The sequence below is a fragment of the Entelurus aequoreus genome, linkage group LG07 (assembly GCF_033978785.1).
Source record: "Entelurus aequoreus isolate RoL-2023_Sb linkage group LG07, RoL_Eaeq_v1.1, whole genome shotgun sequence".
NCBI classification, from domain to species: Eukaryota; Metazoa; Chordata; class Actinopteri; order Syngnathiformes; family Syngnathidae; genus Entelurus; species Entelurus aequoreus.
The window spans coordinates 35438420-35452379 of record NC_084737.1 but is presented as its reverse complement, the minus strand read 5'-3'; the positions used below and the strand labels follow the sequence as shown (position 1 = coordinate 35452379).

Here is a 13960-nt window from a genome sequence, read left to right as displayed (position 1 = left end):
GGGCCGGATATGGCCCGCGGGCCTTGACTCTGACATATGTGAGCTAAGGTATATTCGGCAGTGGGTGACCTTGCTTTTGAGTTCCAACAGGTGAAGGAAAGAATCCTCAACAGACGTGCGGTTGGACTCGGGTGGTGGACAACACGATGCTTCAAAGCCAGTCTGGGGTAGACACTGTTTCGGCTGTGACCAGCCTGGTCACTGGAGTCGTGACTGTCCGAACATTTCCGAACAGGAAAGGTTCCGTCGTGCCAACAAACGAACACGAAGGCGTGTAAGAGGACGCCCACATCAGGAGCCGCAGCAGGAAGTACCGACAGGACCCCTGCTGGACATGAGTGTCAACGGACAATTTTATCAGCCACCCATTCGATTCTGAATGCAGAGGTACAAAAAAACTGTGTGCTTCCTCTTTAAAGGTCGAAGGCTTCGCTGGGGTCACAAGAAGGTTACCTGTCACCAAACCACTTCCGGTTCAGATTGCTGGACCTCCTTTACAGACTGTACCCTGACATTCAAATCGCAAAGAAGGAACATTCCTGGTGTTACCTGACGGCTGAACCACCCAGCTGCGACACCACTACCAAGGCTACTCCAGGAGCTCATACCACAGCCTGAAACAACAGGAATGGCTGACATCCAACTGCTCTAGCAGTGAAAACCCTGACTGGCTGAGATGCTTCCGTGTGTTCTGCCACCCGACTCGCCATATGTTATGATTATTTATATATGTTGGAACTCAGGGTGTGGCTGCTCATGTTGACCTATCTTTGCAACAGCTAGCATGGTATAAGATGGACACAATAGTGTCCCACATTGTTCCCTTGCTCTCTGTCTCGCCTACAAAACCAAAGAACTTAGGTCCAATGATAAGACACGGCGTAGCTGCCAAACATTACACCAACACCCAAATACCACATTTTCAATTGTTTAGGTTTAGCCCATGGTTATGTTAAACACATTACTATGGGCTGCACTTTAGACACCTGTAGGCTACGAGGAGCTAGCAGCTACACAACAGCTGAGCTAAAACGACACATTACACATTTAAGCATATCAAATAATTATACTTGCTCATTACATACACAAAGTTGCCATGGTAGAAGTCTGATAGAAAGTATTCAGTAACAAACGTGTCCGCATCATTCAACTTTTTACAACATGAGCTTGACTTAATGAATTATTGGGGCCACCAGGTGTGGTAAAAATTCAAAATACTATTGCTAAAGCATTCGCCACAAGGGTAGTATTTTTCTAGTATTGGTGACAATACAAATATAAGCATATTTGTTACTTTCACCATATTGAATAAGTTACATAAAAGCTAGGGTTTAGTTGAGTTTGAGTTATTTGTGATATCGCTAAGGGGTCCCCTACCCTAACACCACCCCCCCAGTGGACCATAGAGGCTAAAGAGACTTTCATTGACCTCAAACATGACCTGTCCTCCGCTACTTGACTATTAGCTGACCTTTTTCTGAGATGTTTCTGAAAGTGATAGTATGACTAACACAGTCCTTTTTTCAGAAACAGAAGGGGGTGAGTGAGGGTGGATACAGACTCCTTGGAACAAAATCGACAATCATCCGACTCTGACACATTCCATAGTTTTAACGTTTTTACCGTGGGTAAGAAGTTATAACTAATTTTAATTTGAAAAAAACGATTTTACACATCGATAGTAGGTTAATAGATCAAATTTAGAAAATGGAGGAGGTGAGGGTGAACCATGTATAGTCTTTGATTTCACTGATATGATCAAGGGAAAAGGTACGTACTGACTTGTGTTGACAATCACAGTGGTTGGCCGGAAGCAACAACAACCTCAAAAGAGGATGAATATCAGTAATTAAATGACTTGTGAATGACCTAGTACCCCGACATGGTTTCCCCAAAAAGATTAGGTCAGACAACGGCAACCATTAAAAAAATACTCACTTAGCCTTGGTCGAAAAGGCTTTCGGACTAGAACACAGGTTTGGGGTACCATCCTGAGTCCCAAGGCAAGGTTGAAAGGATGGACCAGAACATAAAAAACTAATTGGCTAAAATCTGTGCACAGACCAAATTTAATTGGATTGACATGTTGCAATTAGCGTTAATGATCATTCGAAGGTTCGTGAATAAAACTGTTTTACCGCCCTTTGAGTTTTTTCGCCCTTTGAGTTTTTTCACCCTATGAGCTGCATACAGGTCAGCCATTCACAGGACCAGCAGCCCCCCATGGAAGGAGGACTCAGCGTAAAACCAAAATGGTATTTTACACAAAAAATTGCAGAATTTGTGTGCCAGTTCTTCTGTACAGATTCCCTTCCGCCCGCTGAGAGGGTCAAGATCAAGGTCATCAAACGCAAGTGGACGGAGCTCAGGTGGACTGGTCCCTTCAAGGTCGTGGAACGGACGTCCCACGCCCTTGAAGGGACCAGTCCTATACCTGGGGCGGTATAGCTCGGTTGGTAGAGCGGCCGTGCCAGCAACTTGAGGGTTGCAGGTTCGATCCCCGCTTCCGCCATCCTAGTCACTGCCGTTGTGTCCTTGGGCAAGACACTTTACCCACCTGCTCCCAGTGCCACCCACACTGGTTTGAATGTAACTTAGATATTGGGTTTTCACTATGTAAAGCGCTTTGAGTCACTTGAGAAAAAGCGCTATATAAATGTAATTCACTTCACTTCACTTCACTTCGACTGGCTGGTGGAGGGGACACCTGGTACCACCTCTCCCTCTGCACTACAGCTGAAGAACCTGACAGATTACCAGCGGATGTCATTGCTGACATCGCTACAACATCTGCCCCTCAGCCCAGGAGACGAGAGAGATTTTCTACCTACATTACTCTTTTCAACTTCTATATTGTATATCCTTGTGTGAGACCAATCCAGTATGCTAAATGTTTCTTAGTTTTTCTTGCTTGTTTGCAGCATAACTATCTGTGTCGTTACATTAAGTGAAAAGTTTGATGTTTATCCCCGTTTATCCCTTGGGCGTGTTCTACTGTCTTTGTGTCTCAGTTCATCCTTCCTGACGACAGTGACTGACAAGTGTCTAAGAACATACAGCGGACTTTAAATAGACTGGGTCAAAGGGGATAGCAAGACTTATTTTTGACCTGTGCAGTGTGATTAATTACGGGGGACACAATAACTATTACCGTGGTAATAACCTCTATATTTGTTACGACTCAACCCTGAACCATTGGTGTCGGATGCAGACAACATACTCTGGTAAGTTGTGCCCATCTTCCCTTTTATGTTGTTTTGGGGCTTGACCTGACTGATACAGACGCTAAAGGAATTATTAAAATTAATGTCCTTGAGAGGGCGTTAACTACCTCTACACCCTCTGTAGCACCTAAAGTACCACCCCACCTCGGTGGTGTTTCAAAGGCTCACATCCGTGCGTGCTAATGACATCACCACCGAAGGCCTGGTAACTTTGACCTTTGACCTTAGGAGCGGGTGCAGACAACCTGTGGCTCAGGTGGATGCCAAAACCTGGGTGACTGTGTTGCTTCTTCCGCTGGACGTCCCTTTTCCCACACTTACCCCGCCCCTTTTAAGTTGACTGACATGTGTACCCTTCTGTTGACAATGCCACCCGACTTCTTCCCTTTGTGGCCCAAAAGCTGAATTACACGCGTTTTCAAATTACAGGACCCTCTCCGTCCCCCAACAAATTGGGTGACATCAACCATTACTGGTGCACCACACTGATAGATGGCTCTAGGATAGGCCCTTAGGCACGAGCTGACTCATTCTGGTGTTGTGGGAAGCACAGATTGTACATTAGAATCCCGACGTCAGCCGTTGGGCTTTGTGCTATGGTTAGACTGATGACCCCAGTCACCAAATTAACACCCCTTGGAACTCCTGTTTCAGCGGCCTCTCTAACTCCCCGCCGCCGTTGAGACTAACCAACCTGACTCGTGACGCCGTTGAGGGACTTGCTGAACAACTTGCCCCGACCTCCCTCAGGGCCGTTCAGATCCGCATAGCCCTTGACCGCATCCTAGCCAAGGAAGAAGGAGTGTGTGCAATGTTTGGTGACCAATGCTGTACCTTCATTCCTAACAACACTACCCCTGATGGCTCAGTTCAGAGGGCCTTAAAGGGCCTCCAGGCCCTGTCTAGGGAACTCTCTCTCTGACCCCTTCAAAGATTGGCTTCTAAGCACATTAGGCAGGTGGACTGACCTAATTAAGTCTGTCTTGGTCTCCATTCGGAGCTTTTTTGGCCATCATAGCCTCATGCGGTTGCTTTATCGCCCCTTGGGCTAAGTGTCACTAAAGGGGGTCTAGCAAAGTGGTAACTTTAAGACTTTCAAGAATTGTTGGTTTACTTCCCTGACCATGACGACATTGACGTGGACTCCCTCCATCTATCTCCCATGTAAATAAGCTGTTGTTTTATCGCTAGCTTGCTTAAAGAAAAAAAACAGCACCTACTTTAATGTGGGGCGTGCTTTAGAAGTGTTTAACTAGTAGTAAAAGATCTTATAAGAAGATCTTAAAGGGGGAGTGATGGAACGAGATATTTTCCATATATCCATATTTAAGTGTTACTTCTTTCTAAACTCCTATAGTCATATAAAGAATAGCTAGTATTCTTCCTTCTTTGAGTCTCATAGTGAGGTGTTGGCCTTCTAGATTGGAATGTGTCAGAGTAGAGATAACTCGGAGTAGTCTAAACAAAGCGAGTGAGGGCGAGGGACAGACGGAAGATCACGGGACCTCCGGGAGACCGAGCTAGACCGATCTGGACCGGGCTAGGGAACGCTTGGGTGCTGGATTGGTCTCAGGTTTGTCCTCTAAGCTTGGAGAATAAACCACAAAATACCAACTTCTGCCTGGTGATTGAATATAAACAACAGCATATCGCCATAAAAAGAATCTGGGAGAGACTAGCAATTTGAATTCCCCATTGGAGGAATGCTGGTCGACGCAACAATCAAGTAACCATGGTGACCAAACAAACTCACAGGTGCACAAGCAATAACACAAGAAGTCCAAAACTAACAGAAAACACAAAAACATGATCCGGACCACGGATCATGACAATATCAGTGTTTTTCAGCCTTATTTGAGGAAAGGCAAATTTTTCAAAAGACATTCCATTCGTATAAAAAAAATTACAGAAAAAAAAAGATTTTTTTTTCCAAAGCATTGTTGTAAAACAATGCCTTGTTTCTGTGTAAGATGTATTGGTTATTCCAACGAATGCATTTATGTGGGGAGAAGTTATGTTTTCAGGCCACCTCCCAGGAATACAAAGCTTCTTTGGAAATTAAATAACTTAATGAGTAATTTAGAACACTTAAAATCACAACTTCGTAAAAATCCGAGGCCCCCACAATTTTCATCAGACATCAGACATTTTTTTATCCATTTGATTTTGAACACATGATTAAGAGTCTATTGTCTATTCAAAGTATATTGCATTGAAACCTCCATCAGCGTAGTTTCTAATCATTCCATTTCTTTTAACATACTATGTTGTATTTGTCCATATAAATTTAAACAGAGTAGAATTTATGGTTGAAGATTTTTTTTTTATCTACATATAATGATAGAGAAGGATAAACCATATAAACCCCTTCAGCCTTGGAGAGCGATTATCCTTCCTTTTAAAGTGAGGTCCCTTTGAAGCCAACAGTTAAACATAGACTTTGATTTCTGAATATTCCTAGAGAAGTTTTAATCCAATCTATCACTTGTCGACTTGTTGATAGTAATTCCAAGATATCGAAGAGAGTTTTTAACAGTAATTCCACCAACCGATTGCTTCTCTGTTTCATGAAAAAACATGATATCACACTTCTTCATATTAATTACCAAACCAGAATAATTTGAAAAGGCCTGTAAACCCTGTATGACAGTTGGGACCTGCTGGTCACTTTGAAGAAAGATGCAAGTATCGTCTGCTAGTTGGCCAATTAATACAGTGTGTTCTCCAACACTGATTGATTCTGCGCGAATGCAGTTGACCACGTATAAGTTTAACATCTCAGCTGCAATTAAAAAGAAAAAGGGAGAAATTGAACAACCCTGTCTGATACTTCGTTTAAGTTCAAATCTATTAAGAGGAGCCTTCACAAAGAGTGACACTGCTATTACCATTATAAATAGTTTGGACCATTTCTCTAAACCTAACACCAAACCTAAATAAATCTAGGGCTTGAATAGTTATCCCAATTGTTTTAGAAGTTATGCTCTACAGAGTCAAAAGCTTTATAGAAATCTAAAAAAAGAATGACAACTCCTTTATCGATGTAAAAGTAAAAGAGTGATGATACCTTGTTTCTGGCAGTTGTCCTATAAATCTAAAGCTTCGTTGAAGACACACAACAGTAATTATTTTATATAATCCCAGAACATAATCCCAAACAATCAATTCCAGGACTTTTATTAAGAGGTGCTTTGTTTACACTGTATCCAGTTCTCTTATTGTTATGGGACTATCACATGTTGTTGAATTATGAGAAGAAATTTTGGGTATAAAGGGGGTAACTGTTTGTAAGAATGAGTCACAATCTTCTACATTAAAAGAAGACGAGTATAGTTTATGCTAGAAATTTCAAATATATGTTTTAATTACTTTAGCATCTGCAATGAGAACTTAATTTATGTTAAGTTTGAAAATTTTTTTGTAGATCCACGTTTCTTCTCCAGACTATAAAACTATATATTTTTTTCCCAAGCTCCAACCATTTAGCTCTTAATCTTATAAAATCACCTTTAGCCTTTTCAATATACACTTTGTTCATCTCGAAGATTACCTAATGCCATTTCTCTATATCATCCAAAATTGTTTTTCTTTTAATATTTCTGTTAATTTCAACGACGATATATTTGTATTCATTAGCTTTCTTTTTAGCAAGTTATTTTCCAAAATTAATGGCAAACATTCTGCACTCAAATTTCAGTAATTCCCAATTCAGAGTATACGTGAAATCTTTGAGTTCTATGTGTCTAAATAGTATTTCTTTGATACCCTCACAGTACAAATTATTATTTAAAAGAGAGCAATTTAATTTCCAATATCCTGAATTTTTTGAGTCAGGATGAATAATACTAAACGGGTCTAGCAGAGATAATTTACTGAAGAAATTATTGTATATTGGGTTGATAATATATTCGTCACTCAGTTCTTTGTGAAGATCTGTCAAGTTTAGAGTTTTGGGGCTTCATCAAAGTCTCCTCCAATAATAAAATAATCTGTTGTATATTGACTGTTCATTTCTAAAAAAAATTGGGCAATGTTATCAAAAAGCTCGCCATTTGCAGCTGTGACGTTAAGGACGTTACAAAGAAGGAAACATAATGAATTTTGTTGCACTGCTGTTATGATACACCTGCCTTCCAAACTACATAGTAAGTAGGGTTTTTTTCAAATACTGTGCAAAGAGCTACGTCAAAAATGCCACAAAGATGCAGCAGCATTTAGATAAGTGCCCAATAATATATCCATCCATCCATCCATCCATCCATTTTCTACCGCTTGTCCCTTCCGGGGTCGCGGGGGGTGCTGGAGCTATCTCAGCTGCATTCGGGCGGAAGTATATAATTATTGTAATTCCCCATTAATTCCCATGGACAGTGTCCAACTTTGAATAATCAAAAAATGGTAAATATTTCCAAACTTCCCGAGCTTAACTTTCCGTGGTAAATTTCCCGGAAACTTTCCACCCCTTTGCAACCCTAATAGTAAGTCAACAATTTTACCTTTAAAATTACTGTCGAATTAATTGGCGACTCCACTAGATTTATTGGAGCCATGACTAAAATGAGATCGACCTCCCTATACGGTTGTTTCCAAAAAGATTATTCTTTTTTACATGAATGTGGTTCCTGTAGAAAGCATACATATTTACTAGTGATGGGTCCGGCAACACAGATGCATCGGCGCATGCGTTGAGCTCATAGAGCAAAACCCTGTGTCGGTGCGCGTACTGCTTTTAGAAAGTCACGTGACCGATCATGAGCTGTTTCGGTCACGTGACCGATACGCGAACTGTGTCGCACTGACGCCTCCTCTGTGCCCTGTGAGCGGGTCTTTTCTACAGCCGGAGAAATAATAACTAAGAAGAGAAGTCGTCTAAAATTTAATACGTTGGATAAACTTTTTTTTTTTTTAAATAAAAATGTGTAAAAAAAAATTTTTTTTTAAATCCCAGTCCACAAGCATCCTCATTCACAACACGTTCTCTTAGATTTCCATGTTATGATACATGTTCACATTATTTATTGACTGTATCTAAAAAAGATAAAAATATATTTTTATTTAAATGAAGATATGAAATAATCCTAAATGAAATACGATGACTTGGTTTATATTATTGTATATACTAGGTCGTAAAATCAGTGTCAGTTGAGTCGGTCCATAGGTTGCCTGTAGGGATTTTTAATGTCCAGCAGATGACATAGTGTCGACACAGTATCAATACAGTTTTGCAATGTGTCAAAATGCTTCATGACCCCTCATCAACCCATCACTAATATTTACTTTCAGACTGACTGAAAATAATGACTTTCTTTTAGTTATGTCACGTATCCCTCGCACATTAAGAACAAAAACAGATAAGACCATATGAAAAAAGAAAAAAAAGCCACATGAGAGGAGTTGCCACTACTTCCCAGGGTGCATTGCGTCTTGGTCACGTGGTCTTTCTGGAATCTCAAGATCGCGCTTTCATCTGTAAGGTTTCGCAGACATCCTCACCTCAAGGCAATCAGGCAATCAACTAACATCGCTGGGTAAATCCTCATTTTCCTGACAACAACCTGTTAAAGATATACGTACGTACGTACTTTAAACATAATTACTTCAATTTTGAGAAACTGCACGTAGTAAGTAGTTCTGCGACTTGCAAAGTTGGCTGTGTGCCACGATGTTGTCTCCTTTTCGCAATTGTTTGTGTAGCGAGGCTTGGAAAACTATCTTCTTTTCAACTGTACTTTTGCTACTCTTGTTTTAATATTTACTAGTATACAGCCTGGACGTACCTCATCTATTGCAGTAAATTTGTCTAAATAGTTTCCTAATTAGTTTTGTGATTAGAACCCCATTGTTTTACATTGCAGAAAACGTGGATGGAAATCCTTTTATCACAACATTAGTTTTGTAATTAGAACCTCATTGTCTTACATGACAGAAAACTTGGATAGAAGTCCTTTTATCACAATATTGTTAGATTTTTACCCACGTTGAACAGTCGGAGGCCAGGACTTCCTTGAAAGATTTGACAACAGTTAAAGTTAAAGTACCAATGATTGTCACACACACACACTAGGTGTGGCGAAATTATTCTCTGCATTTGACCCATCACCCTTGATCACCCCCCTGGGAGGTGAGGGGAGCAGTGAGCAGCAGCGGTGGCCGCGTCCGGGAATAATTTTTGGTGATTTAACCCCCAATTCCAACCCTTGATGCTGAGTGCCAAGCAGGGAGGTAATGGGTCCCATTTTTATAGTCTTTGGTATGACTCGGCCGGGGTTTGAACTCACGACATACCGATCTCAGGGCGGACACTGTAACCACCAGGCCACTGAGTAGGTAGGCCATGTCTACACTAAGTCATTTAACCCCTTAAACGAATAATTATTTAGCCTAATCCCCGTTTCAGCCACACTAAACCAGTGTTTAAGGTCCCCCTCCTCAGACAAATTTTTACACGGGTAAGTCAGCCGTGTATTTCTTGAATCTCCGGCACTTAGCTTTGTATGGACTCATTGATCGTTTACAAAGTGAGTTCAGAGAGGAAGTGACGCCAGAAAGACGCCGCCCACACAGGAAGTGTGGTTAAATTAAGACAGAATAACCTTGTCACAAAAACATACCTTTAGTTATGTCCTCCTTTTGGTGGGGAAAACCTTTGCTGTTCAAGCTGGCCTCCCCCGGCGATGGGTAGCACTCCAAAAACCATGACAGTATGTCCTTGATTTCGATGGCGAGGACTCCCAATCAACATTCCTCGTCGCCATGGAGGTTTTATAGTCTTGAGTCACTTTTAAGAGTAACTCCACGTCGTCGTCAGACCACACAAAGAATTCTCTTATTCACAAAAAGAGCAGCCATTTTCTATACCGTCGCAGATAGAAAGAATACACTTCCACGTCAGAGGTGACTATATGACTCGTGCATTTTTTTAAATAAAATTTCCCCGCGCATGCGTACTAGGTCGCGTTGCGCCGGCGGACAGAGGGAGGTGGGGGTCTTAAACGGTGGCATTGTTGTGCGTGGACACGGATAAGGTTAGGTGTGATTTACCCTGGATAACCTTATCCGGCTTAGTGTAAACGGGGCCTTATTTTGCAGAGATCACAGGCAAAGGCAGTATTGGTCTCAATCACCAATCAGTTAGCTAGGAACGCATACTGAAAAAGCAAAGGATGCGGGGGCCATTTTAATGTTTTATTTTATAAAAAAATTGCTCAAAACAGACTATATATATATTTAAAGTCAACATTTTGTGTCAGCTTTGTATTATAGGTGACAAAGTGTTTATTATTAGCACCAAAAGTTAAGATTTTTCTTATTTAATTAGGTCTTTTTGCTCTATTTTGTTAGTTTTTAATTTTTTGACAATATGCTGCGGGCCAACAAAACTCCACAGATGGTCCCCGGGCCACACTTTGTGCAACCTGCCCTAAATGGTTAATGCCGCCATATTTTTGTAATACATTTTAAGTTAAAGTTGTACACTTCAATTACATGAATGTTTCATTTCAAATGCATTCTAATGAAGTGTATATAGGCAAAAAATCCTCACTGCCTAAATAAATTTATATAGTCTATGAATGCTCTCATTCATCCAGGTCATTGTAACAGTACAGTTGCGATCGATTGAATGCCCTGAGATTACATTTCTATAGCTTGCAAAAATAAATTCTCAAAAATTTGACATTTTTGTTTTTACGTTTATTTATATTTTCTGTGGCTTCACATTAGTTTAGTTATCAGAACTGTAAATATAACAATCCTTTTGTAATACTCAACATTTGATGTGAGTGTGAAGGACTTGCATAACATTTTTTGGTTGTATTTAAACTTATGTGACGACAAACTGGACACACATATTCACTGCTTTTAAATGAGAAGGTTTTAACAGTTTTTCTGTTTTAGAGGCACAGTCTAAAAAGTTGCAAAAATGACAACCATCAGGTTTGGGAGCAGCACTGGACCATGCCAGACTCGCTCGGTGGAGAAAATGTGTCCAGAACAATCTGGTAATTGTTTCACCACATCATTGTCATGTCATCTCATGTGTGCTGGTATGATGAAGTTCCTTGAATCATTCAAAGTATTTTTTTTCTCACATAAAGAGGAAAAGGGAGAATTTGACCCGGACAGACTTTTCCAGTGCCCGTTTGATAAAAACCACCAGATTCGTGTTTGTCGACTACCATATCACATTATCAAATGCAAGAAGGTGAGTGGGCAGGGAATGTACAGTTGTGGTCAAAAGTTTACATACACTTGTAAAGAACATACCGTATTTTTCGGACTATAAGTCGCAGTTTTTTTCATAGTTTGGCCGGGGGTGCGACTTATACTCAGGAGCGACCTATGTGTGAAATTATTAACACATTACCGTAAAATATCAAATAATATTATTTAGCTCATTCACGGACTAGACGTACAAGATTTCATCAGATTTATCGATTAGGAGTGACAGATTGTTTGGTAAACGTGTATAGCATGTTCTATATGTTATAGTTATTTGAATGTCTTATACCATAATATGTTACATTAACATACCAGGCACGTTCTCAGTTGGTTATTTATGCGTCATGTAACGTACACTTATTCAGCCTGTTGTTCACTATTCTTTATTTATTTTAAATTGCCTTTCAAATGTCTATTCTTGGTGTTGGATTTTATCAAATAAATTTCCCCAAAAAATGCGACTTATGTTTTTTTCCTTCTTTATTATGCATTTTCGGCCGGTGCGACTAATACTCCGAAAAATACGGTAATGTCATGGCTGTCTTGAGTTTCCAATCATTTCTACAACTCTTATTTTTTTGTGATAGGGTGATTGAAACACATACCTGTTTGTCACAAAAACATTCATTAAGTTTGGTTCTTTCATGAATTTATTATGGCTCTATTGAAAATGTGACCAAATCTGCTGGGTCAAGAGTATACTTACAGCAATGTTAATATTTGGTTACATGTCCCTTGGCAAGTTTCACTGCAATAAGGTGCTTTTGGTAGCCATCCATACACTTCTGGCAAGCTTCTGGCTTAATTTTTGACCACTCCTCTTGACAAAATTGGTGCAACTCAGCTAAATTTGTTGGTTTTCTGACATGGACTTGTTTCTTCAGCATTGTCCACACGTTTAAGTCAGGACTTAGGGAAGGCCATTCTAAAACCTTCATTCTAACCTGATTTAACCATTTTTTTAACACTTTTGACATGTGTTTGGGGGAGGGGTGTAACGGTACGCGTATTTATATTGAACCGTTTCGGTACGGGGGTTTCGGTTCCGTTCGGAGGTGTACCGAACGAGTTTCCACACGGACATATTAAGTAGCGTCCCGCACGTTGTGTAAACAATGCACACCGAGGCACAACACACGGCATGCTAGCAACGACCGGAGCTGGAAGACCCTCCTGCCTCATTAAGATCTCCCGTTTGGGAACACTTCGGTGCGATACAGAAATGGAGGACGGAGGTTTGCCAACATTGTTCAGCAGCAGCAGGTATGCTTCTGCCAACACGTCAAACATGCTAACCCATTTGAAGCGTCACCACCGCATTCAAGCAGCCTCTCCTCGGCGAGTCAGGCAGGGCTAAAGCAATAACACATTTTTTTATAGCAGCAGATTTAAGACCATATTGCATTAAGAACTAGATTTTGACCCACTTCTATGGTGGAAGAACAATGAGCCCATATATCCTCTTACTGCCAAGTTAGCCAGGCTGGGGGGGGGGGAAGAAAAGTTAATCTGAGGCTGAGTTGACTTGAAACTGTTTGTTGCACTTTTTACAAACCCCGTTTCCATATGAGTTGGGAAATTGTGTTAAATGTAAATATAAACGGAATACAATGATTTGCAAATTCTTTTCAACCCATATTCAATTGAGTGCACTACTAAGACAAGATATTTGATGTTCAAACTCAAACTTTATTTTTTTTTTGCAAATAATAATTAACTTAGAATTTCATGCCTGCAACACATGCCAAAGTAGTTGGGAAGGGGCATGTTCACCACTGTTACATCACCTTTTCTTTTAACAACACTCAATAAACGATTGGGAACTGAGGAAACTAATTGTTGAAGCTTTGAAAGTGGAATTCTTTCCCATTCTTGTTTTATGTAGAGCTTCAGTCATTCAATAGTCCGGGGTCTCCGCTGTCGTATTTTACGCTTCATAATGCGCCACACATTTTCGATGGGAAACAGGTCTGGACTGCAGGCGGACCAGGAAAGTACCCGCACTCTTTTTTTACGAAGCCACGCTGTTGTAACACGTGCTGAATGTTGCTTGGCATTGTCTTGCTGAAATAAACAGGGGCGTCCATGAAAAAGATGGCAGATATGTTGTTCCAAAACCTGTATGTACCTTTCAGCATTAATGGTGCCTTCACAGATGTGTAAGTTACCCATGCCTTGGGCACTAATACACCCCCATACCATCACAGATGCTGGCTTTTGAACTTGGTATCGATAACAGTCTGCATGGTTCGCTTCCCCTTTGGTCCGGATGACACAATGTCGAATATTTCCAAAAACAATTTGCAATGTGGACTCGTCAGACCACAGAACACTTTTCCACTTTGCATGAGTCCATCTTAGATGATCTGGGGCCCAGAGAAGCCGGCGGCGTTTCTGGATGTTGTTAATAAATGGCTTTCGCTTTGCATAGGAGAGTTTTAACTTGCACTTACAGATGTAGCGACAAACTGTATTTAGTGACAGTGGTTTTCTGAAGGGTTCCTGAGCCCATGTGG

The 13960-nt window shown here is 40.7% G+C and overlaps 1 protein-coding gene across 6 annotated transcripts in view; it reads left to right on the top strand.

Annotated features, from left to right (window-relative positions):
* Positions 1-8593: 8593 nt before the first annotated feature.
* zgc:56699 (uncharacterized protein LOC405758 homolog) overlaps positions 8594-13960 on the top strand; it is an 18292-nt gene continuing 12925 nt past the window's right edge. For 3 of the 6 annotated variants that reach the window (XM_062053370.1, XM_062053368.1, XM_062053367.1), the window contains exons 1-3: positions 8594-8752; positions 11121-11224; positions 11321-11427. In XM_062053370.1, coding sequence (XP_061909354.1) covers positions 11146-11224; positions 11321-11427 — 186 coding nt within the window. In that variant the 5' untranslated portion in view covers positions 8594-8752; positions 11121-11145. Of the gene's footprint in view, positions 8799-11120; positions 11225-11320; positions 11428-13960 lie in introns of all 6 variants that reach the window. The other 3 variants (XM_062053364.1, XM_062053366.1, XM_062053365.1) reach the window with 3 other exon arrangements.